The following is a 25,281-nucleotide window of genomic DNA, read 5'->3' on the forward strand; positions in this document are numbered from 1 at the left end:
TCTCCCAGAACTGCTAGACTTTGGAACTTCCTTCCGGGATTCTGCTTTCCCCACTGTACTGACATGCAGAAGTTCAAGTGCAATGTGAACTGACATCTTGCTGCTCATCTCCTTTCATAATATCCCTGCAACTTATGCCTCCGATAGTAATCCCCTACTTCAAAATGGCACTGTGCCTTGTTTAGGGTGAAAATTTAATTTAAAAAAGAAAATACAGAAAGATATCTGCAATTTACTTGGCCCACTCTATATTCTTCTTTGCAACATCTCTCACAGACGTGATGTTGCTAGTCTCAGTCTTTTCTCTAAATACTATTATGGTATGTGTTCTTGAGAATTGTTTGATCTATCCTCTGCTTATTTTGTTCCAGCTCGTTTGACTCAATGGTCCAGTGGTCTGCATTAATTCGTTGTTTTGATACGTCATTGTAATGCAGCTTCCTATTCCAGTAGCTTCTTTCCAAGAACCGCAAACTTGTGGAACTCTCTTCCTGCTAACTGTTTTCCTCCTACATATAACCTTCAGACATTTAAAGACTAAAGTCGATAGGCGTCTCCTATCTTTGCTATAATCATCTTTCTTCTTGTTAGCTTTTTTTTTACATTAAATGGCTTCACGCCTTGACTGGGGCGATTTCCACAAAAATATGTGTAGAAGATGATTATGTTTTAACATACAAAAGTGCATGAAAATTACGTTTCTGGCTTTTTGAGATGAGGATCGATAATTCATATTATTTCGATTCTTTGGACTACTGCTCTCAACGTGGGTGTTATTTCCTCACAACGTTTCGGTTGATGTAACTTCCAAACTTCTCCAGGTTTATCTTGTCAAACTCGGGAATCTTTCTGTCAAACTTTCGAATCCGTACAGAATTTCGAAAGAAACCCTTTTTATTTCATCTACAGGGGTAGCCTCACCCGTCCACTATGACTGAGTAGAAGTCCTAAGTAATTCGCAGTTGTATTTAGAGTGTCGCCTGCACTGAGGATTCAACCTTCAACCTCCATAAGAATGTAACTTTACAACTGAATTTTACCAAGTACTTTATTCACTACGCCGAGGATCCTTGCATTGGATCGATGTAAACGTTTTTAGGATTACTGTTCTCATCTTGAGTTATGTTCACAACATATTAATCGATGCAAGGATCCTCGACGTAGTGAATAAAGTACTTAGTAATATATATATATATATATATATATATATATATATATATATATATATATATATATATATTACAATAAGTTTACCAAGGTAATCAAAATGGTAAACTTAAAATATATTATAAATTTTCCCCAATCTTTATCTGTACCTAAACCTAAACATAGATTCCATGATCAAAGCTTCTTTCTTAGAACTGCACGCCTGTGGAATTGTCTTCCGTTTTCCTGCTTTCCAGCTGTCTATAATATGGTTGTCTTCAAGTCCAACGTGAACAAGTTTCTGATGAGCCGTTCCACTTAAGTTAACAAATTTACCAAACTTCCATTACTATCGATTATTATATTGTCCTTTTGACTACTCTACACTCTTTAATCCTTATCTTTGAGTGGCCTATCGGCCTTGATAAGTGGTGACGCCTATGTAAAAAAAAAAAAATATTAAAGAGTTAATATTTACAAGTAAAGTAATCTCAACCAAATATAAAAGCTCAATAAAACCGAAAAGGAAACAGAGCTTATAATATTCATCTTCCAGTTACGCTATTCCTTTGGAACTTACCTGTTGGAATGGAAGTGTTTAATTCGACCGTGTTTGGATTTTACCATTCTTGGATTTTTTACCCTTCACCGGACTATCCATTCATGTGAAATCTTTTTATGATTTTTTCTTTTACCTCCTATTCCACTTACCTCACCCATTTTTTTTAACCAAGTAAGATCTGTGACTTACTTGTGGTTTCATTAAATACTTTTACATGCAAAATCCGATCCCGCATTTTGCTAATTCCTGCCCTCTGATGAGAAGGAGAGTATTTCTTCGAAACTCCGGTGATTAAGGACTATCCACTTATCTTGTGCTTCCTTTTTTAAAATTAAATATGTTTTTAACTCTTTTTCAAGATGTTTTTTAACATGTTTTATTAATCATTTGTTCATATATATATATATATATATATATATATATATATATATATATATATATATATATATATATAGCCCCTTTAAGAAACTCGGTTCTTATCGTTGAGCAATTTCAGTTGAATCAGTCGATCAATTTAGTTCGCATGCGCAGATCATCATATAATGTTTAGATCGCTCTGACAGACGTTAAAAACATTAAAAAAACAAAACATTTCCAAATAAATGTTTAAATTTCAACAGTATTTCTCGGGGTAAACGGTGGCCGAATGGATAAAGTCCTTGCTAATGAAGTCAGGGGTGGCTACTGTTGCTGGGTTCGAGTCTATCGACCGGTGTTAATCGTGATCCCCTGCACTGATGATTCCCGAAAAGATGAAACACTAGTGTTTGTAGGTATTTAATAATTATTATAGTAAATAATAATTTTATATATATATATATATATATATATATATATATATATATATATATATATATATAAGAGAGGGGGTAAATGGCGATTTTCGATTAGCGTAATATAAGTTTCGCTTGTAAAAATTATTAAATTTATTTGGATATTAATATTTTTTTAAAAAAAACGAATAAATAAAATAAAACATTTATAAAATGTATATTACTTTCACTCTCACTAGAAAGTTTTATTTCAATGATTATGATTTTTAACTTACTTCGAAAATTATTTTTAATATGTTTTGGCTTTTTTTTTAATTTATTTCTTTGTACATCTTTTTCCAGGAACATCTTGTGATATAGACTATGATGGCTGTGCTTCGTCACCTTGCCTTGGAGAAGCGCTATGTATAGATAAGAAGGCGACCGAACAAACTTCTCTCGGACTAACGTACAGTTGTAATTGCACGGAAGGCTACAGACTATATAACGATAAATGCGTCGGTAAGATACATTTAACTTTATTTTAAAATCTACAAAGATTTAAACTTCTAAGATGGTTAAATTTATCTAAAACTAACATGGCTACTTGGCGTTTCCCGGGGCTATAAAAAAAACTTAATTGAAATTAATTGGTATGCAAGAGACAATATAACGATAAATGCTGGGTATTTAGCCTAATACAACGATTTAATTTATTTAAAACTAGCAGGTATACTCGGCGTTGCCCGGGGCCATAAAACTAAATTTATGTTAAATGACGTGTGTAACATCTGTATATAAATACAAATGGTGTTGTTAATGACAATTTATTTGCTCCTGGACAACGTCAAGTAGAAAAAAAGTTTCTATTTACACCATCCATCCCTCACGTAATAAATATAATAATGTAAGCGTATAATGGTCCGTGTTCTGCACAAATATCCAGAGAACTGACAAAAGTAGGATTCAAATCAATATATTAAGAGAAATTCTATTAATAATGATAATTTTATAGCTCAACTGGGCACTTTTCTACAGGGAAGGGTCGGTTTTATCGCAAATATTTTCGAAAGTCATCCCCCTTTTTTCGATTGACTAGCCTTCATTTAAACCTACGCCACTTCCGGTTTGACGATGGGCGCAACAGGAAAAAACGTCACGTTTTTTGTTTTTTATTTTGTTTTGTTTGTTTGTTTGTTTGTTTGTTTGTTTGTTTGTTTCCACGTTCTTTTCCTCCTTCGCGGTACGGGTTCGAGCCTGCCTGCTTACTACCACTTTTTTTTTTTTTTTTTTTTTACTCAACTAACACCCTTGCACACACCTCCACTTTCTTTTCCGCCTTCGTGTCACGGGTTCGAGCCTGACTGTCTACTACAACATTTTTTTTTTTTTGCTCAACACACACCTACAAGCACCCGGGCAACGCCGGGCACCTAGACTAGTATTTTAGAAAAAACACTGTCCTAATTATATTGTAGCAATAGTGGTCGCTACAACAACAAGCAGCAGTAGCAGTTGCCATTAACGATGTTTCAGATATCTGCTCGACGTATAAGGTTGGCGCTGATTGGAGTAAACATGTGATTTCTGTTCTGATTTAACCAATCGAAACCAATCTCTTATGCAATCAAAGCACTGGTTTATGAAGATTATTTAAGGCGGTGTATCAAGTCTGTTTGCTCTCTTTTAGCCATAATAAGACCCTAAATGTGTAACTCATCAACATCGTTCAGTTCGACCACATAACTCCTCTCTTGGGATACAAACCAAACGAAACTTACCGTTATTCAAGGGCTATCAGCAATAACAAGGAAGCTTTAAGATAAAAAATACCAATCTGCAGCACACGGACTTAATCTTAATGCCATTTGGAACAAAGGCTTACTTCCTAAGCATAATAATATGTACATTTGGGGTGTTACATTTGCTACTAGTCACTCACTCCTGGACAGGGTTCAAAAGAGAGTCGCCAACCTTATCGGTCCTAAACTGTCAGCAAGGCTTCAACCTCTTCCCTGTCAACGGAATGTTGCATCCCTCTGTTTTACAAGTATTTTAATGGTAGGTGTTCTGACGAACTACAAGCTCTTGTACCCCCTCGACAAACTCGATAAATAGTAAAATCCCCCCATACACATTAGAGAGCCCTAGATGTAAGAAAGCCTTCTACTCTAATAGTTTCTTCCCTAGGACTGCTAGACTTTGGAATTCCCTTCCAGGTTCCTACTTCCCTGACTGTACTGACATGCAGAAGTTCAGGTGTAATGTAAACAGACATCTTGCTGCTCAACTCCTTACGTAGTATCCCTGCAAATTATGTCCCAGATAGTAGCCCCCTACATCAAAGTGGCGCTGTACCTTGTTTGGAGTGAAAATGCAATAATTTTTTTAAAACCCTTCTCCATCTATAATATAAATCTCACCTGTCTGTTTAAATGTATGTATGTATGTATGTATGTATGTCTGCCTAAAATTTTCAACAGAGGCGATGGATTTTCACGAGACATGCATCATTTTGAAGCTCGACCGTTTGGACAAAAAATATCGAACGATTGGCCAACAACATTAATTCCTTCACCCTCAACTGGACACTTTTCTATAGGAAGGGGTCGGTTTTTCGTCGATATTTTTAAGTCATCCCCTCTTTTCGAATGTCTAGCTTTAATTTAAACCTACGTCACTTCCGGTTTGGCGAGGGGAGGGCAACAGCAAAAACGTCAGGTTGTTTTTTTTTTGTCTTGATTTTTTTTTTTTTCACGTTCTTTGCCTCCTTCACGATGCAGGTTCGAGCCTGGCTGCCTACTACCACGTTTTTTTTTTGTTGTTTTTGTTTTTCCTGCGCTCGCAATTTTCCTTTTTTTTCTGCTCAACCAACGCCCTTACACACATCTCCACTTTCTTTTCTGCCCTCCCGTCACGGGTTCGAGACTGCCTGCCTACTACATTTTTTTTGTTGTTGTTCAACGCACACTTACAAACATCCGGGCAACGCCGGGCACCCAAGCTAGTTATCTATAAAAAAAAAGACATTAATTCTACATAGTATGGACTCTCACACTTCCTTCTTCGTTCCAAATCAAGGATTTATTGTTTACTACTAATCATTTTTCTATTATTGCATGTTTAACAAAGATATAGATCGCCAACCTGAGAGGTCCTGAACTGTCATCTAAGCTTCAGCCTCTGTCCCATCAACGAAATGTAGCATCCCTCTGCCTGTTCTACAAGTACTTTAACGGTGAATGTTCCGGCGAACTGCAAGCACTTGTACCCCCGCAACCTAAATACCCACGACAAACCCGACAAGCAGCAAAATCCTACCCCTTCACAGTTGAGATCCCTAGATGTAAGAGAGCCTTCTACTCCAGTAGTTTCTTCCCCAGAACCGCTAGACTTTGGAATTCCCTTCCGGGTTTCTGCTTCCCTAACTGTACTGTGATGCAGAAGTTCAAGTGTAACGTGAACCGACATCTTGCTGCCCAACTTCCCACATAGTACCTTTGTAGCTTTTGTCCCTGATAGTAGCCCCTTACATCAAAGTAGCAATGTGCTTTGTTTTGGGTGTAATAAAAAAAATATCTATATATATATATATATATATATATATATAACCAACAAAATTAATACAAATGTTAGAATAAAGGTCTTGTTCTCAATTGTATATCTCCTTCTTTATAACTGATTTTCGATGAATTTTTAATAATTATGTTCCCTTACATTTGAAGTTATTTATATAATACTAGCAAAGCTACCCCCCCCCGTTGGCCAGGGCCATATAAAACACATAGAAGAAATAAAGTTGCGTTTGAACACACCTGCTATTCTTAGGATATTGAGCACTCTTTGATGACTATATATGACTTACAAGATGTGATATTTTACTATTAATCTTATGATTCCAAGGAAATGCCGAGTATATTTTCTTATATAAAATAGTACATCAAAACACAGTGATATTGGGTGACACAGCCTTGAAGCATAACTGCTCTATCCAAAATATTGAGCACTTTGAATTGACTAACTCATACTTTTATCAGATATAATACTGTATTATTTCTATTTTGGCTTGTGGGTCACATCATATATTATATAGTAATTGTCAGTAATGGAAATTTAGTAAATTTGTTAACTTAAAGGGAACGGCTTATCAAGAACTTGTTTGCATTGGACTTGAAGACAACCATATTGTAGTTAGCTGGAAAGCAGGAAAACGGAAGGCAGTTTCACAGGCGTACAGTTCTAAGAAAGAAGCTTTGTTCATGGAATCTACGTTTAGATTTAGGCATAGATAAAGAGTAGGGGGAATTATTGATAGTTTTCATCTAGACGAGTGTTTCTTGTGAAAGTTTGGTGGGTGGGGACCATAGATTTAAGCTCAGTCGAACACTTTCCAGTCGCAAAGCAAACAAAGAATAGAAAAGAACTTTTGTACACCAACATGTATTTCCTCATTCTCTGTTACCACTGTGATTGTTGTCTTAAATGTTATTCATGCCTCTACCGTGATCTTGAACATGATCTCTATCTCTAATGTGATCGTTCTTTTTTCACACTGTAAACTGTTTCATTGTAAATAATTCGCGTTTTTTTAATTAATAAATTATTATTATTTATTTATTTTTTTGTTTTTTTCCTTTTTCAGATGTTGATGAATGCAAAGAGATGATTTCCGAATGCGACCACAGTTGTACGAATACCTTGGGAAGTTACAAGTGCTCTTGTTTCTCTGGTTACCAGTTAACAGACGAAACAAAGTGTTCTGGTAAATTCGAATTTTATGCTTTTCTTATGAATAATTTATTTAATAAAATACCAAATTTGCATCATTTTTTTTTTTAACTAGCCTGAGTGCCTGGTGTGGCCCTGGTGTTTGGAGTTGTGTGTTGAGCAAAAAATAAAATAAAATAAAGTGGTAATTGGCAGCCAGGCTCGAACGTGTTCCGCAAAGGCGGAAAAGAAGGTGAAAGCGAATCTTACTGCTACTCCATGACACGACCGGAAGTCTAAAGCGTTCAAATTTAATGAAGTCAAGATGACTTGCCGAAATGACGTTGCTCCCACGAAAGCAAATTAGACACAAGGTCGTTTTAAATGTGGCGGGAAAACCAGCTCCCCAAAAAAGGGGGCACTCTGTCAGTATCCAAATGAATAGTAATTGTTTAAGTATGAAGGGTTTCCCTTACATTGACCAAGGACCAATTACAGAACAGATACTACCCGGCCTAAAGGCCAGATGGTTGCGTTCCAATATTTCATTTTATCTATACAAAAAAGACAAACAAACACTGGAGACGACGGCATGGTAGGAATTTTGTTAAACTCGATCAAAAAAAATAGACAATGTCCATTAGCGAATGCGAGATATTACGGTCTGGGAAGTATTCAAAAGCTTCTCGCGGAATCTAACCAACGCAAGAAGTCCGATGCAAAAAGCCTTTCCTGGACATACACAAATGCTCGCGCCCATTTTCCTTTTTATATATTAGAATAGCGGGGGTACCCGGCGTTGCCCAGGTGTTTAAAGGTGTGTGTGTGTTAGGGAGATTAAATCAAAACAAAAGAATAAGCAAAGTAATAACCCTGTTTAAATATTATTTTAAAAAAAACAATAAACGAACGTGATGCAAACGAAGAACTGCACGCCTGTGGAACTCTGTTCCGTCTGCTTGCTTCCCATCTGACTACAACCTGGATGTCTTCAAGTCCAACGTAAACAAATTCCTGATGAACCGCCCCCTTAAGTAGACATTTTTTATTAAACCCCCACACTAACGTACTGTACATGCAATAACCCTTATCCCTGAGTGGCGTCCGGGCCTTGATAAGTGGTGATTACCTTGTAAAAATTTTTTTTAATTTCTTAAAATCGGGAACACAAAAACTAAAAAAGAAAATGCGAACGTGATGGAAAAAAAAATGAACGTGATGCAATAGGTGTATCAGAATTTTTGTAGGAATTGTTGACACCCCTAACACGAAACTGCGAATAAAATATTTTAAAAAAACTCGTAATTTCTCTTTTAAAAGTGGATTGTTTATTTTCTTTATGGATTATACTTCCAAAATAAACTATTAAAGTTGTATAAAAAGTAATAGAAATATTATTTTTTTTATTTTGTAAAAACAGAAATGAAATTAATTGAATTTTACGAGTTCAGTATTTTTCAATTTTAAAACTTTAAAAATCTATCAAAATTTTTCTATCGATCCTATTTTTACGATATTTTCAGGGTCAATGTGAAATTTTATGTTCTTTCCAATAAACCGAATATAATATTTTAGATAACCTTTTTTTTAATTCACCCCCCCCCATTTTTGAAATGTCTATTAAAAAGTAAATAATTAATTTACTCACCAAAGTTTTATATATCACAAATTGAAGATAAAAGATCAATAAATAATATATTCAAATTTAAAACAAAAAAAAGAAGTGTTTTTTTAGAAATTTACCTGTAAAGTCCGAAGTTTAAAACCTTTTTTTTTTAAATCACGTTGTTTCTTTTTGATTGTTTTTTTTTTAATGAAACCTTGTTCCTTGCTCCTTCAATTTAAAAACAAAATTAGTGTTTGAATTACATTTTCGAGTACTTATAAGCTTGGAAAGACAAGGGGTCGAATTATTCAATATTTTACACGAAGTTTCTGCCACATCTAGTGATGCAAAACCCAGGATGTTAAAACTTCTTAAGAAAATCTGAAAAAGAAAAAGAAAAAGGTGTGTGTGTTGGGGGGTAGATGGAAACTAAAAGTAATAACCCTGTTTAAATATTAAAAAAAAAACGAACAAAAAAACAGCGAAAAAAGTTTTGGGAGGGAGGTAGGCAGGCTCGAACCCGAAGCCTTGAGGTTAATAGTCTGACGACATAGCATTACGCTACAAACGTAGGGAATTTAGGAGAGCCGAAAATAAGCATTTAACACGCCAGGTCGTTTTGTAGGTCAAATATCACGCCGCAGCAGCAGCAGAGAGAACGAATTTACAGCGCGAATTTTGTTGTAAGATAAAAGTGTCCGAAATAAAATAAATTTACGACGTCGTTTCGTAAGTGTTAGATATTATGATCTCAGTAGCATATAAAAAGTTATAAGAATGAGCGAGCAAGCCGAGAAGACGCCGGAAAAAAGCCTTTGCCAGACATACAGAAAAAATGCACAAACACACACACAAACACATATTTTCGTTTTTATATATTAGAAGATGAAAATCACTCCATACAAGGCGTGAAGCCATTTTATATAAAGAGCTAACAAGATCAAATGATGATTATCGCAAAGGCAGGATATGCTTATTGGCCTTAATGTTAAATTAATGTTAAATTTATGTTAAATGATTGTTAAATTAATGTTAAATTAATATTAAATTAATGTTAAATTAATTGTAAATGATTGTTAAATGATTGTTAAATAATTGTTAAATGGTTGTTAAATTAATGTTAAATGATTGTTAAATTAATGTTAAATGATTGTTAAATTAATGTTAAATTATCGTTAAATTGATGCAAAATTAATGTTAAATTAATGTTAAATTAATGCTAAATTAATGTTATATTAATATTACATCAATGTTAAATGATTGGTAAATTAATGTTAAATAAATGTTAAATTAATGTTAAAAACACCAAAGTTATAGGCAAGAGGAAAACAGTTAGCAAGAAGAGAGTTACACAATTCTTGGAAACAAGCTACTCGAACATGCTGTTGTATTACAATGAGATATTAAAACAGCAAATTGATGGAGACCACTAAACCAACGAGTTAAACGAGCTTGAACAAAGGAAACAGGAAATACTTAAGATAATACAAAAAAAATAATCTAACTGGAATAGATACATTGAGAGCATTGGCAAGGCTGCTGCAAAAAAGGTGGGCTCTCTCTACCGTGCTAAAAAACTACTTTCGCATGAAAGTGGTCTGTACCTCTATAAGGCCGCCATTCGCACGTATATGGAGTACTGTTGTCACATTTGGACTGGTGCATCTGCTACTTGTCTCTCACTCCTGGACAGGGTTCAACAGAGAGTCGCTAATCTGATAGGTCCTGAACTGTCACTTAGGCTTCAGTCACTGTCCCATCGATGAATAGTCGCATCCCTCTGCCTGTTCTACAAGTATTTTAATGGTGAATCATCTTACAAACTACAAGCCCTTGTACCCCATCCACGTAAATACTCCTGACAAATCCGACAAGCTGCGAAGTCCCACCCCTACACAGAGATCCCTAGGTGTCAGAAAGCCTTCTACTCTTATAGTTTCTTCCCCAGAACTGCTAGACTTTGGAACTTCCTTCCGGGATTCTGCTTCCTCGACTGTACTGACATGCAGAAGTTCAAGTGTAATGTGAACATACATCTTGCTACTCATCGCCCTTAATAATGCCCCTGCAACTTAGGTTTTCCATAGTAGCCCTCTACTTCAAAGTGGCACTGTTCCTTGTTTGGAGTGAAAATTTAAATATATATATATTGTAAAAAAAAATAAAAAATAAATAGGTCGACCATATTGTAAAAAAGACTTGAAGGCTGCCTTTTCATTAGCTAGATAGATAAAAAGAAAAAGAGGATTGACACACAGATTAAATTATAGATAGATAGATAGATAGATAAAATTATAGATAGATAGATAGATAGATAGATAAATAGATAGATAGATAGATAGATAGATAGATAGATAGATAGATTAAAATAAAGAGAACTAATACAAAGATTGAATTGTTGATAGATATATGCATAGGGAAAGCCTGACACAAGTTAAATTATAGATAGATAGATAGATAGATAGATAGATAGATAGATAGATAGATAGTATAAAAATGTGATAGATACGTTTAAACGAACTAACATTCAAATTAAATTAGTGGTCCATAGAAAAAGGGATATATGTAAGAAAGAAAGAACACCACTAGTTTCTCATGATTGCTCCACTTACCTTGGATTCTTTACTAAGGATTTCTATGTATAGATTTTAAAATTCCCTCCCTGTTTCTCTGCTTCCCTGACTGTACTAATCCGCAGAAGTTTAAATGTAATGTGAACAGACATCTCGTTGCTGAACTCTCCACAGTCCCCAAATAATAGTCCCTTACGCTTCAAGTAGCAATATATTTTGTTTGGGGTAAAAAAAAAAGAAGTGTTGTTGTTGTTGTTGTTTTTTTTTTGTTGTTGTTGTTGTTGTTGTTGTTGTTTAAGGGGGAAGGTATTAAATATTCTTTTTTCTAAATATTGTTTGTAGAATACAAGAACAAAATAAGGGAAGCGAAAGTAAACATCAAGATCCACTTTCTACACTCTACTCTTTTTGTTTGATAATAATCTTTTTGTCATTTTATTTTATTTTCTCCAGATATTAATGAATGTGCCACTCCAGATAACGACTGTGAAATCATATGTGAAAATACCGATGGGGGATACAAGTGTCTTTGCCCAGACGGCTATGAACTCAACCCAGATAAGAAATCGTGTCGCAAAGGTAAAATGTTTATTAGTCCTCGCACAAAAGAGAAGGACACAAAATGTTTTAAATAATAATAGAATAACAATAACAAAGACTTTCGCTGGCGAGGACTACTATTGACCGTAACCAGTTACATAGTCCTTTTGAAATTTTTATCTCTATTTTTCTCGTTATGTACTGAATATTTTTTAATGAAACCTATATGAAATATGTTCCTTATTTAATTTTAAAGATTTTCTCCTCTGAAAGAAGTTTTTAAAAGATTTGATCTAAAAAAGTTATTTTAAAGTTTTTGTTAAAAAAATCAGATTTTCTTATTATTTAGACCTGTATTACAAAGAGGGGGTTGAAAAAATGAGTTGTGGTGTGAGGGGAAATACAAACTGAAACAGAGAGAATATTCAGACCTGTAATAATACAAAGAGGGGGTTACAAAAATGAGTTGTGGTGCGAGGAGAAATACAAACTGAAATAGAGAGAAAGAGAGTTTTAAAATATAATCTTAAAAGGATAAGATACCAGTTAAAAAAGCATTTCATCCAAGGCATGAAAATTGTAAACAAAATGTTTTACTATAGGCTTTAAAAATAAAGGTACACGATTCAATTTGAAATTTATTTATCTTCAATGTGCACTTTTAAAAATTTTACAAAGTAATGTATAAAAATTTAATTTAAATTGAATCAAAAAATTACCTTGGATTTATTTTATGTAATGTACATTCTGTTGCAATTTAAAAACACTATCTTTCATCTAGCAATTAATGATATAGATATAAAATTTTCAATTATTTTTTTAGTGCAGAAATTTAAATATAATATGAACAGATATCTCGCTGTTCAACTCCCTACGTGTATATATATGGTCCCAAATATTAACCACTTACGACTACTGGTAATATGCCTTGTTTGGAGTGAATAAGAGTTTAAAAGGAATTTTAATTAAATATTTTGGAAAAAGGTTTTATGATTATCATATAAATTTGTAACAGTCTCGAATCATATGCGAACATGACACCCGTGAATCATATGGCTGCAGAATGGAATCGCATCGACCTACTATCATGGGAATCTCCTCTTCTCAGGGTCTCCTTTCCAGTTTAAAAGCAGCCTGGCTCTAGCGGAAAACATTCAACCGCCTGAGAACAGGAATGGGGCGATCAAAAGCTGCTATAACAAGATGGGAATACAAAACTGACCTAACCATCTGTGAATGCGGAGAGGATGGCCATGCGGTACAACACTGCATTGTCTTTTTTTTTTACATGGGGGGTCACCACTTATCAAGGCCCGAAGGCCACTCAGGGATAAGGGTTATTGCGTGTACAGTAATCAATGAGATAGTATTGTAGTAATCATCAGTATTGGGGGGTTTGATAGAGAGCATTAAGGGGGCGGTTTGTCAGGAGTTTGTTTATGTTTTTTTTCTGCACTCTACTGCACAACTGAACAACAACAATGCAAAGGACTGCATATGTATGATCACATACTTCCAAGATACGCGAAGAAGAAGAAGAAGAAGAAGAAGAAGAAGAAGAAGAAGAAGAAGAAGAAATCATTAACATATTATTCCTCTCACAGTGGATAACCCCTGTGACGTGTTTGGGTCACAAGCCAAATATATATAGAGAGAAATCTTCAGAAAGGCAATGTGTCGGTTTTGCCCATTGAATTGAACAATTGGAAATGTGAGGCTTGTAATCGTGTACTCTTCATAAAAACGGCTTACATTAACCAGAAAAAAAAAAACACATGCCATGAGCAGAGTCAGCAAAAAGACGGAGGCAGAAGTGAAAGACATTTCAACGCACAACTTTGTCTACCATATGTGTGGCAGACTGTGCAAGTTAAATGCTGGCCTTAAAAGTCATCTTCAGGCACACGACGGGGCTTGGGTGTCGCTGACGATTATCTGTCCGGTGATATAATGGAAAATAAAGCTCAAATAAAGATCTCATACAACTATTTCTTGCAATCTTCTTCATTAGTTCAAGGGAGATAACTCTATATTACTAATAGATGCTTTAATTTTGTTTCAAAAGAGAATTTGGGATCTTCCTGCTGAACAAAGTGTCAATGAGACAACCGAATGATGCAAAGCAGATTTTGAAGCACGTCCCCACACGGAAGTATTGTAGTAAGCCCCACTCACCCCTATGATTCACTACATGTTGTGCAGCTGCCATTGCACAACGACAGCCGGTTCGTACGTCATAAGACAAATACAAATCGACAAAAATTAATAGATGCGAGAAATCATTGTAAGAGAAAAATAGCCACAGCCAAAAGAAAGCATGCTGGAATAACTAGGGAACGCATAGAATCGCAGCAGATGGGAACTAGTCATTTCTGGAAAATCTATAATAGTGTAGTGAATAAAGGGCAATCACTAATCAGTAATTCATCCACTATCCAACAACCAAATGGTACAGAATAAATAAACAAGACGTGTATAATGCGATGATTTTGTAATTTTTATTAAACAAAACATTTGAGTACTATGTGTTTATCATTAAGAAAACGAAATTTTCAAAGAATTATTTTTAAAAAGATTTTTCAACTACTTTATTTACTGTAACAAAGTTTTATAACATAAATGCCAAAAAATGTGAAATGCGACGATATTGTAATTGTTATTAAATAAAATGTTAGGGTAATTGTTTTGAGGTTTTTTGTTTTGTTTTGTTTTGTTTTTTTGTTGTTTTTTTTTTCGACTGCTTTATTTAGTTTACTTGTATTTATTTAGTTTAGTTTAGTTGCGACTGTCGTTGAGTTTGTAAATAGTTGCATCTTTTGCGTTTTCTTAATTTTTTTGTTATTAGTGTCTTTTTGTTTTTGTTTTTTTTTGTTTGTTTGTTTGTTTGTTTGTTTGTTCTAGCGATATTAAAACTTTGTTACATAAAATAAGGTAGGTGACAAAATATTTTTGGTGCTCGTTAAGTCAACAGATCTTTTTTAAATATGTCGTTTTCAGCAATAAAAATATTATGTACTTAATTGTCATGTCGATAATAGTAATTTATCCAAAAATTACGAAAATTCATCGAGTAGACAAATAGCTATTGTGTTTTAGTAAAAAAAAAAAAAGTCTATCGCTGTAAACAACAAATATTACCCGCCATGAACAAGTAATTTAAAATATTCGTTCTGAGTTATGCCCCCTGTGTGAACTCTTCACAGTCTACTTCTGTTCCTTTTGTATCTTCCTAATTTCCATTTGCCTAAAGTGCAAGAGGGCCCAATTTTTTACGCGTAATTTTAATTAATTAATTATTTTTATACTATTATTAAATACTTATTTACAATACTTTCAATTCTTAAATTCTATCTGAACTTAAAAAAAATTCTTTTAACTGGAGAGCTAATTAACGTTTTTTAAATTTAAAATAAAAGTAAAATAGTTCACTATAAGTCAGCGATTGAATTGTTACTTAAATGACTTTAACTTTTCAAAATGCTTCTACATTAATTATTTTTATACTGTTATTAAATACTCATTAAATTCTTTTACAATAATTTCAATTCTATCTTAACTTTAAAAAAAAATTTTTAATTCTAAAAATACTATTATTAAATATTTAGTTATTACATTCTTTTCCAATTCTTTTTCAACAATTTCAATTTTTAAATTTTATCAATATTTCATAGTAATGACGTCATAATTTCTCTATCCAATCAAATTGCATTCTTTCAACCGGTGTCAAACGACTGCTGTTCCTTTTGTATCTTCCTAATTTCCATTTGCCTAAAAGTGCAAAAGGGCCCGTAATTTTTGAATATATTATTATAGGCACCGCCAAAACTGGGGGGGGGGGAGCAGGTAAGTACTTTTTGACGGACCGTCTTTTTAAAAATCTACCACAAATCAGGTAATTATCCGATCAATACGAAATTTTCAGCGATTATTAAGAGAAGAATGAACTTCATAACAGTGTACTTATTTTTCATAAACGATATATATATATATATGTGTGTGTATATATATATATATATATATATATATATTTTTTTTTTGCTTACAACCCCCCCCCTTGTTTTGAGGGGTACAATTATGCTTAAAATAATCATCTGAAACTGAACACAACATATTGTGTTGTTGTAAGGGACAGAATTATAGATTTTTAAAAAAATTGTTTGCATACCTTATTTTGACGTCTGAATATCAGACCTTCGATTGTGTTTAATTATCCCGCTTTTGAGTTTTGAAGTGTGAAATTCGGTGATTATGTTAAGTAAAATAATTAATTTAAGTTAAGCAAAACAAAAAAAAAATTTTTAATATTTATACGAAAAAAGCCATTTTAAAATCTTTGATAAATAAATTAACAATTTTTTTTAGCGAGCCGAATAATGCATGACCATTATTAAACAGGGCATGCTTTGAAGAATCGATACATAAAAAATTCGATAAATATTATGCCCTTTGTGTTAAAAAATAGCATCATTTTTTCGATCCCGTTTGGAAACGTTTGCCGCCTTTCGACTACGGTGGACCAAACGCTCTGAAATAATTTTTTTTATTCTGCTTTGAATTGCCCCCCCCCCCATTTTGGGGGGCCTGGCCCCCACACACATACACATTAAAAACCAAACTCATACAAATGGTCACCCATCTGGTACTGGCCAGCCTCAGCGTTAATAATACATTGAAATTTTCGTCACTGAAAAATAAGTTTTTTTTTGTTTTTTTTGCCTGTTTGGTCTTCCATAGTTTGCTTTTTATCAACTACAAACATAAACATTGTCGATCTGGACTCTAGATCGACGCGAAGTAACTGGTTGCCTATATGAATAAGTGGAATTATTTGAAATCCAGGTACTTATATTATAATAGTTTTGCATATTCTCATAGAAAATCATCCTAAATCTTGATTAGACAACAAATAAATAAATTAATTATTTCAAAAACCTTTTTTTTTTAATATTTATGTACGTTTTTTGTGCAAGACAAAAAATGTCAATTGTTAACTTTTGGGGAAAATTAAACATTTAAAATTTAATTAAAAATAGTAGAAAAAGTTTTACATTATTCTGTTTTCTATATGATAAAATTCAGGGTTTTATCTTTCTGGAAAAAAAAAGTTACTCAGAAATAATGGATTCTAATAAATGTAATTTCGTTTTAAAAAACAACAACGACTTGATTTTTGGCAGTGCCTATATTATTATTTTCAACATGAAAATTAAGTACGTAATTTTGTTTTTGTTTGAGACGACATATTTTTTAATCGATCTGTCGACTCTACCTTAACAAGAAGCACCATATTTTTTTTCTTACAATTACTCGAATGTGTTTTTTAATAAAACTTACAGTATAGTCGCATTTCATGTGTTTTGTTTAAGGCATTTATTTTAGTAATATAGAGTTATCTCCCTTGGCACAATGATGACGATTGCAAGAGCGCCACTTTTCTTGAATAATTATAAGAAATCTAATATCAATATTAGGTGTGTGTGTGTGTGTGTGTGTGTGTGTGTGTGTGTGTGTGTGTGTGTGTGTTTATATAAATGAAAATTGCATTCCAAGTTATAAAAAAAAAATTAGGGGATATGTATACGTATCATGCAAAAATACGTATCTTCATCAAAAAATTAGGAAAAATTATCAAGTTGAATTTATAGATAAAAATTATTTTTCGCATTTTGCTGATACTTGGTTAAATGACAGGTAGGGACTGTCAAAATTCACCACAGAATTACACCACCCTATATGTAACACGATGTAACTTTATTATAAATTAATATTATCAGTATAACTTTTGTACCATTTAAAAGACAGGAAAAATAAACCAGTAATAATTTTTTTTTAAATATTTTCATCGAACGAAAATAATGAAATTGCGAGACGAAAATCGTGTTTACATAATTGGCGCTTTAAAATAACGTTCCCATGTAGTAGACATTCCGAACGTGAAAACATGCCCGTATTTAATAAATCTAGCAAAAATCAACTAATGGTATGATTTTCGAGAAATTTTTGGTACTATCCATTTTAGAATGAAATTACATATAAAATACAGTTTTCGTAAAATATACGAGGGGAAATATTTTTTTAGTGCGTGTTCCTACCCCCCTCCCCTCCATATTTATTTGTTCGAAATTCGAACAAAATATATTTAAATCTATCGAAAATTCTATTTACTATGAAACATAAGAGTTCAAATGAGTAAAAAATATTTATTTTTTAAAAATTTAAATACACATATTGAACAAGAATTTACCTTGAAGTTGCAATTAAAAAAATGATATAAACTTAATATTATTATGTTTTTTTAATAGCGTTTGTTTTTTGAATTAATATATACTATAATCAGTTGAATTGCCAAGAAAAAGAAACTTCGTAAACATTAATTAATTTTTAAAATATTAAAACGATTAAAATTCCATTATTTCAAAATGTTCCGTACAACAGATTTTTAATTAATTGTGTGTAATTTTTTTCTAAATATTAAGTTTTAATATAAACATGACTCTTGTCAGCTCTTTTATCGCCAGAGTAAAACCAATTTTAAAATATTATTGCATAAATATTAACATTTTGTAGGCTCCCACCTCATATTTTTTGTGTCTCTTTTTACCGAACAAAATATGGAATCCCGTAGGTAACCAAATGAACATTCAGTAAAACCGTATTTCATATTTAATATACAAATTTTTATAATATTATTAATCGTTAAACTGTGTAAGTCTTAAAACTTGATAAAATTATAACAAAGATTAATTATTAACTGCAGTTTGAAGAAGATAAACAAAGGTTTTTAAAAATGATTAAGTCGCTTCTGCTTTTCCATAGTTCGTATAGTGAACACAAATCTGACGTCACGGAAACAGGCGGCCCATTTTTCACAATCGTTTGGCAGACCCTAATGACAGGCATAAACGGAGAGGCTGAATCATAAATTATAAATGATAATAATAAACACGAAAGGAAAAATATTCCTTTATTCTTTTTATTAAAATGAGGGAGGGGGAGGAAGAGGAAGTTTTGTCTTTATTTTTATCGATTATTTATGTCTTCTTATGCTATTTAATTCTTTAAAAATAAATAAAAAATAAAATAAAATCAGTTTGGTCGTAATTTGCCGACTCGACATTGATGATTCTATATTTTAATAAGAATAGAAGAATGTTTTTCGGGGTTTTTTTTTGTTGTTGTTGTTTTTTTAATCAGTCATAATGTTTATGTCCGTCATTTAATCAAACAATAATGAATGGCGTATCCAGTAAAATACGAAAAATAATTTTTATCTTTGATCAAAATACTTATATACTTGATAACTTGTGCTCATAAAAATTAAATTTGCATACGTGCATTCTTACATACATTTTGCTGATTTCTTTTTTTTTTCCTTTTAAAATTTCATAATTTTATTTGCATTAATTTATTTATGTGTTTTTGTTTTTGTTTTTTTCTAGTGATTGATATTTGTACTCAATTCAACATGACACAATGTTTCGGGTGCAGAGTAGAAAATGGAAAAGCGAAATGCTTCTGCCCGTCTGGATATAAACTCGCAGAAGACAACATCAGTTGCGTCGGTAAATATCGCTAATTTTATCTTGTTACGTAACGTTGGCATAATTTATTTTTAAAAAAGTAATTACTTTTAATTAGTGTGTGTGTGTGTGTGTGTGTGTGTGTGTGTGTGTGTGTGTGTGTGTGTGTGTGTGTGTGTGTGTGTCTGTGTGTGTGTCTGTGTGTGCGCGTGTGTGTGTGGGGGGTAACGAAAGACGTTTTCCCATGGGTATTTGAAATTCAATTTTTTCGGAGAGGGACGTTACCTCTAAACACTACAGTAAGTAAATGTTTTAAATTTATGCTTTTGCAAACTTTACATATCCCCATTTCCTTTCATCTTTTTTTTCTCTCAAATCCTTTGTTTTTCCACATAAAAAAAAACTTTCCAACAGTTGCTGAGGAGCATACATTTGTCTCTGATAAGTTTTTCCCCTATTCAACGAAACACGTATAAGACGTACTACATGAAACTAACTAACTAACTAATTGAATAAAAAAAAAATATGAATGAATAAAATGCATCTTTTAGCTTTGGAATGAACCCGTTCAACTTCTCATCATAAGATCTTTAAAAACTACTAGACGTTAGACATGGAAAAATATTTTCTTCTCTAAAATAAGAAAATGTATTTCAGCTTTATTTTTCTTGCCTGATGAGAACAATAATAATCGAAACGGTTTGAATATCGTAGCAAGATATGACTGCAATTTACTTAAAGGAAATAAAAATTATATAAATATATATATACATATATATACATATATATACATATATATACATATATATATATACATACATATATATATACATATATATGCATATATATTATGTATATATACATATATATACATATTTATATAAGCGAGATAAGACTGATAGAATTCAGATGAAAAATCCTGATAGATATTACTTGAAGTAATACTTTCAAGGTGATTCTGTGACTTGCATGTTTGCACATGATTATAGCGATGTTCGGCCGTGCATATGGGCGCAGCTGTACACTTGAGTACACACGCATGCAGGCACGCCCGGGCGTATAAGTAGTTCCTTTTTCCAATATGTGTGTTTGCGTGTATGCGTTATGCATGTAATTGAGTACACATGTGCATTAGTATAAGGATGCGTGTGTATATAAGTCTGTATTTATGTATGCATGGTATGGATCAGTGTGTGTGCGTATGTGTATACTATATATATGTGTATGTATATATGTATATGTGCGTGTGTATGTGTGTCTGTGGGTATATATGTGCTTATATCTGCACTTATGTTTAGGTTTGACAGATGGATATACAGTTAATTATTATATAAATAGTTAAATTCAACCACGTTTGGGCAACCCCACATCCAGCCCGCATTTAAATAAAATCTCCCCATAATAAAAATAGCTAATTAACCACAGTATATAAAGCACTCACTCAAACATTGATTCCAACCCAACGAATAGCAAAACAAACTCATCCGTAGACCGCCTCCAAACAGAAATATATACATTTTAAATGAATTTTAAATAAACTTAATTAAACCAGATAAACTACGCCAACAAGCGTAATGAACTAACTGTATCTCAGTTAATCAAGTTACCTTTAAATATGCACTCAAAATTAAAAGAACCCAACGTTAAACTCACTTAAATAAGTAACCCTCCAAGCATTCAAAAATTTCAGACTATGACTCGTCTCTATTTCCACCTCACCCGCTCACCCATCTGCACAGCAAAAACAGCACACCCATCACATATCACGCACACTCCCATTGAAAATGACAAGAATATCCATTTCCCATTTGAACTTAAAATCAAGAAGTCAACCCTTTTACAGATTACTAAAATACAAATCCTCACCCCCCGAAAAAATTCCATTAAGCATCACCCTCTATCAACAAGAAAGCGAACTATTTATCCACCGGGATTCATACCAGAAGATAATCGTCCAACGCACCGTTCTGAATATCATCTCCTGGATTATTTTGCTATTTTGCTACCCATACTATTGATTTTGTGGTTCATTGCATATATAATTGAATCCTCAAATTCTATTACTCACGGGGATAATTACAATGGAATGGTATATCCACCCAAAATCGGATACACTTTGTCAACACCGAGAAAGCTTTTGGACTACACCCACCAACACACACTCAACGCACCAACGAATACGGCTGCCCTGTATAACTTTCGAAAAATCAATAAGGAGCAACATGCTTTTGCTATATGGGAATATCACTTTCTCCCCTGGACCTATTTTCTGCCCACCTGGATTTATAACCCGAAGAACATTGTACTCCTTCCGATAATGGACTGCCCAGGTTGTATCAAATGCTCTTTTCGTATAATTTTTTCCATATAATTATCCACAACCACTCAAAAAACTATTTTCAATAATTGTACTGAAAAGCAAAATAAGCGTTCATTCACAGCTGGACATTTTGCTAACCGCATTTCATTTCTTCTGATGGTATGTGCCATTATTGAAAATCCATGGATTAAGGAAATTATCCCCTTCTATATATTCCTTTTGTCAAACAATAAATTCTTTATTCAAATATATGTGTCTATATGTTGGTTTTTTTTTCAGAATTTAAAATTTAACCACCAAACTTATACATATTTATATACATATATATATACTTATATATATATTCATATACATATATATATACATATATATACATATATATCATGCATATATATAAATATTATGTGTATATATATATGTATATATATGTGTGTGTGTGTGTGTGTGTGTGTGTGTGTGTGTGTGTGTGTGTGTGAAGTCATGCATATGTGACTGGTACCATGTAACCCAGTACTACCTGACCCATGGTCGGGTCACCAGCGTCTAAACTGGTTCCTCCACCAGACTTATTTTGTGAGGCGGGTGGCTAGTCTCCCTTAAGGATTAAAAACAAGACCTTCTAAAGGGCGAATAAACCCTTTTTCGAGGTCAATGGCAAACTAGCACCGTGTGTGTTTGTATGTATGTGTGTGTTGGGGTGGAGAGGGCTCCCGTAAGCCGTGGTGAAGGCAACCTTTATAGGAGAAGCAAATCTCTGATTAAAAAAAAACATAAAGCGGGAGACCAGTATCCGCATTAAGCTGGTCTGCAGTTTAACTTTTTGCTGGCTATCTTGCTCTTGCTTGTTGCTAGATCTCAACACTTTGAACCGAGAGAGAGACTTAGCTGTCGTACAAAGCTAAGACTCTGTAACATTTGTGTATAGATACTCCCTCAGGCATCTGTTCTGTGGCGATGGAAGTCATTTTGGGGCTCATGGGTGTCTGAGGGAGTGGCACTCGTCTGACAAGACGTTGCAATCATATATATATATATATATATATATATATATATATATATATATATTTAACGAGGGTAGATAGAAGAAGAGTAACTTCAATTCTATCAGAGGAGACTTATCGGGATAATATAAAGCTCTACAAATTTCAATATATATATATATATATATATATATTTATATATTTATATATATATATATATTGTCTCATATACACATATAATTTAATCATTTAACTGAAACACCCATCAGTTAGCATAGACCAGTCGTAATAGATTTTTAAAAAGTTTCATAAATTTCTTCGTAAGGAGAAAAAAATGGAAGAGTTTATCGGTTGCATGAACCATGTAAGTTGTTTAAAATAATGTTTTTTCTATATTTCTAAGATGAACATCTGATAAGTAAGTGACTAAAAATGCAACAGATACATAATTTTGCCGACTTGTTTGTCGTGAACGAAATAATAATCAATAAAATATCAATAAATATTGTAATGGTTACCTTTTTAAAATCAATAAAATTTCAACTGAAAACACTTGATCTTTGGGAAATATATATATATATATTGTTGATTTGTTTTTATGATTTATTTTATTTTTACGCTCACCTGACCGTTTTGAGAGAGTTACCTGTCTTTTGTTTATATTCTCGTCGCTCCTATTTCGGACGTGATTTTTGTCATAATTATTAATTTTATTTATTGAATATCCGAATATTTTTCAAATATCTATTAAATATTTTAGCATAAAAGTCATCCATGGACACGTGTTTTGTGGCATCACCCGTGATCAGCATGGCTAAATTTTTAACAAAGTTCGAACTCGTGACAGCTCGATTAGAAGCCTGGCGTTTTACCACCAGAACACGATATTTTGCTGAATTTTATGCAGGATTTTTATCGTTTTTACATAAATTAACAATAAATCTTACATTTTAAAGCAATAAAAATCATGCTGTAATTTTGACGAGGTATCGGGGTCTGTTAGTAAAACATCAGGCTACTTATCGAGCTGTTACGAGTTCAAACCTTGTTAAAAGTTTAGCCATTCTTATAACTTTTATGCACGTAAAAATACTTAATAGATATTTGAATAAAGTATACAAATGTTTAATAAATAAAGTTAATACATATATATATATATATATATATATATATATATATATATATATATATACTAGCAAAAGTACCCATCGTTGACTGTGTTTTAAAACAGCGTACAGACAATGGACTCTGATTTATGAAAGCATGATAGGTTATGAAAAGGAAGAGTTGTAATGAGATAGGTTCGAATTTGGGGGTATCAAAACCAAATCAAAATATGATGAAAGTAAAAATAAAATAGATAAACCCCATAATTTATTATACCATACCTGTTCACACTGAAACACTTATCACCATATTCTGTGGATCTATATAAAAAAAAAAAACTTGTTAAACTTTGTGACATATTTCCATTCTATGGAGGTCAGGCGCGAACGAACACCCCCATAATTTTATTATACCATATTTCTTCAAACTTAAACATAATTATCAAAGTATACTTACTCAGATAGATACGAAAAGTCTTTATTAAAGTTTGTGCCTATTTTTATTCTATGGAGGCCAGCACAAAATTTTATTATACCATGCCTATTTAAGTTAAAACATACTTATCAAAATATTCTTATGTACATCTATATAAAAAACACTTGTAAACGGTTTTTTTTTTTTTAATTTTCAAATTTTTTATTTCCATACTTTGTGGACCAGGTGCGAACGCAGACCCCCACAATTTTAATGAATCACTGTTCTGCTTGATCAAACATACCCATTTATGTGTCTCGATACATCTTCTATCATTGTATGTAATCAGTTTTTTAAAATAGTCAACCATATAGGAGCCTATTCGTGACCAGACACACACACACACACAGACATTCAGCTTTATATTATAGATATATATGTTAATTTATATGCATATATATATATATATGTTGATTTATATATATATTTCTACATATACTTTCTGTCGTGTATATATAATAAACCTGTTAAAGTAGAAGCTTGACGATTGAAACATATAACAACAGAACATATATAACAGCAACATTTTACTATATTTATAAGACTAAGATTTTATTCATCTTATCAATCATTTTCAAAACAAAACAAAAACTTCGGTTGTTTTATTTTGGGGGTGCATTTCTTTGCATTTGTTTTTCTAATTTAGAACTTTTGGGTTTCTGATGAGTCCATGGAAAAAGGATTTTTGATTGACATACAAATATCGGTTGCTCTTCTGTGAACGAAAGGGATCCGTAATTGTGCCGAAGTTTTTTTTTTTCTTTCTTTTTTTCTGATTTTTTTTTTTTTTTTTTTTTTTTGGCTTCTACATATCTGTTGAAACTCGACTGAACACGTGAAATTGAATAACTAAAACACAAAAGTAAAATAGAACAGATATATTGAGAGCAAGAAAGTATATACAAATATTTACATAGAGTCCATTGATATAATCATGGAGAGATCGTCCCTGGAGAAGGTGTCAGCTGGGTGGTTGTCGACTCTCGATATCGTT

General features: G+C 32.7%; 1 protein-coding gene across 1 annotated transcript in view; it reads left to right on the plus strand.

Moving 5' to 3' along the window:
* The window catches only part of LOC145259960 (uncharacterized), a 358,155-nt gene that overhangs the window by 230,995 nt on the left and 101,879 nt on the right, over positions 1-25,281 (plus strand). The window contains exons 15-18 of the mRNA XM_080117937.1: positions 2,824-2,982; positions 7,103-7,222; positions 11,800-11,925; positions 19,326-19,448. Coding sequence (XP_079974063.1) covers positions 2,824-2,982; positions 7,103-7,222; positions 11,800-11,925; positions 19,326-19,448 — 528 coding nt within the window. The remainder of the gene's footprint in view (positions 1-2,823; positions 2,983-7,102; positions 7,223-11,799; positions 11,926-19,325; positions 19,449-25,281) is intronic.

This window comes from Euprymna scolopes, chromosome 35 (genome assembly GCF_053919585.1).
Source record: "Euprymna scolopes isolate OS-2025 chromosome 35, ASM5391958v1, whole genome shotgun sequence".
Taxonomy (NCBI): Eukaryota; Metazoa; Mollusca; class Cephalopoda; order Sepiida; family Sepiolidae; genus Euprymna; species Euprymna scolopes.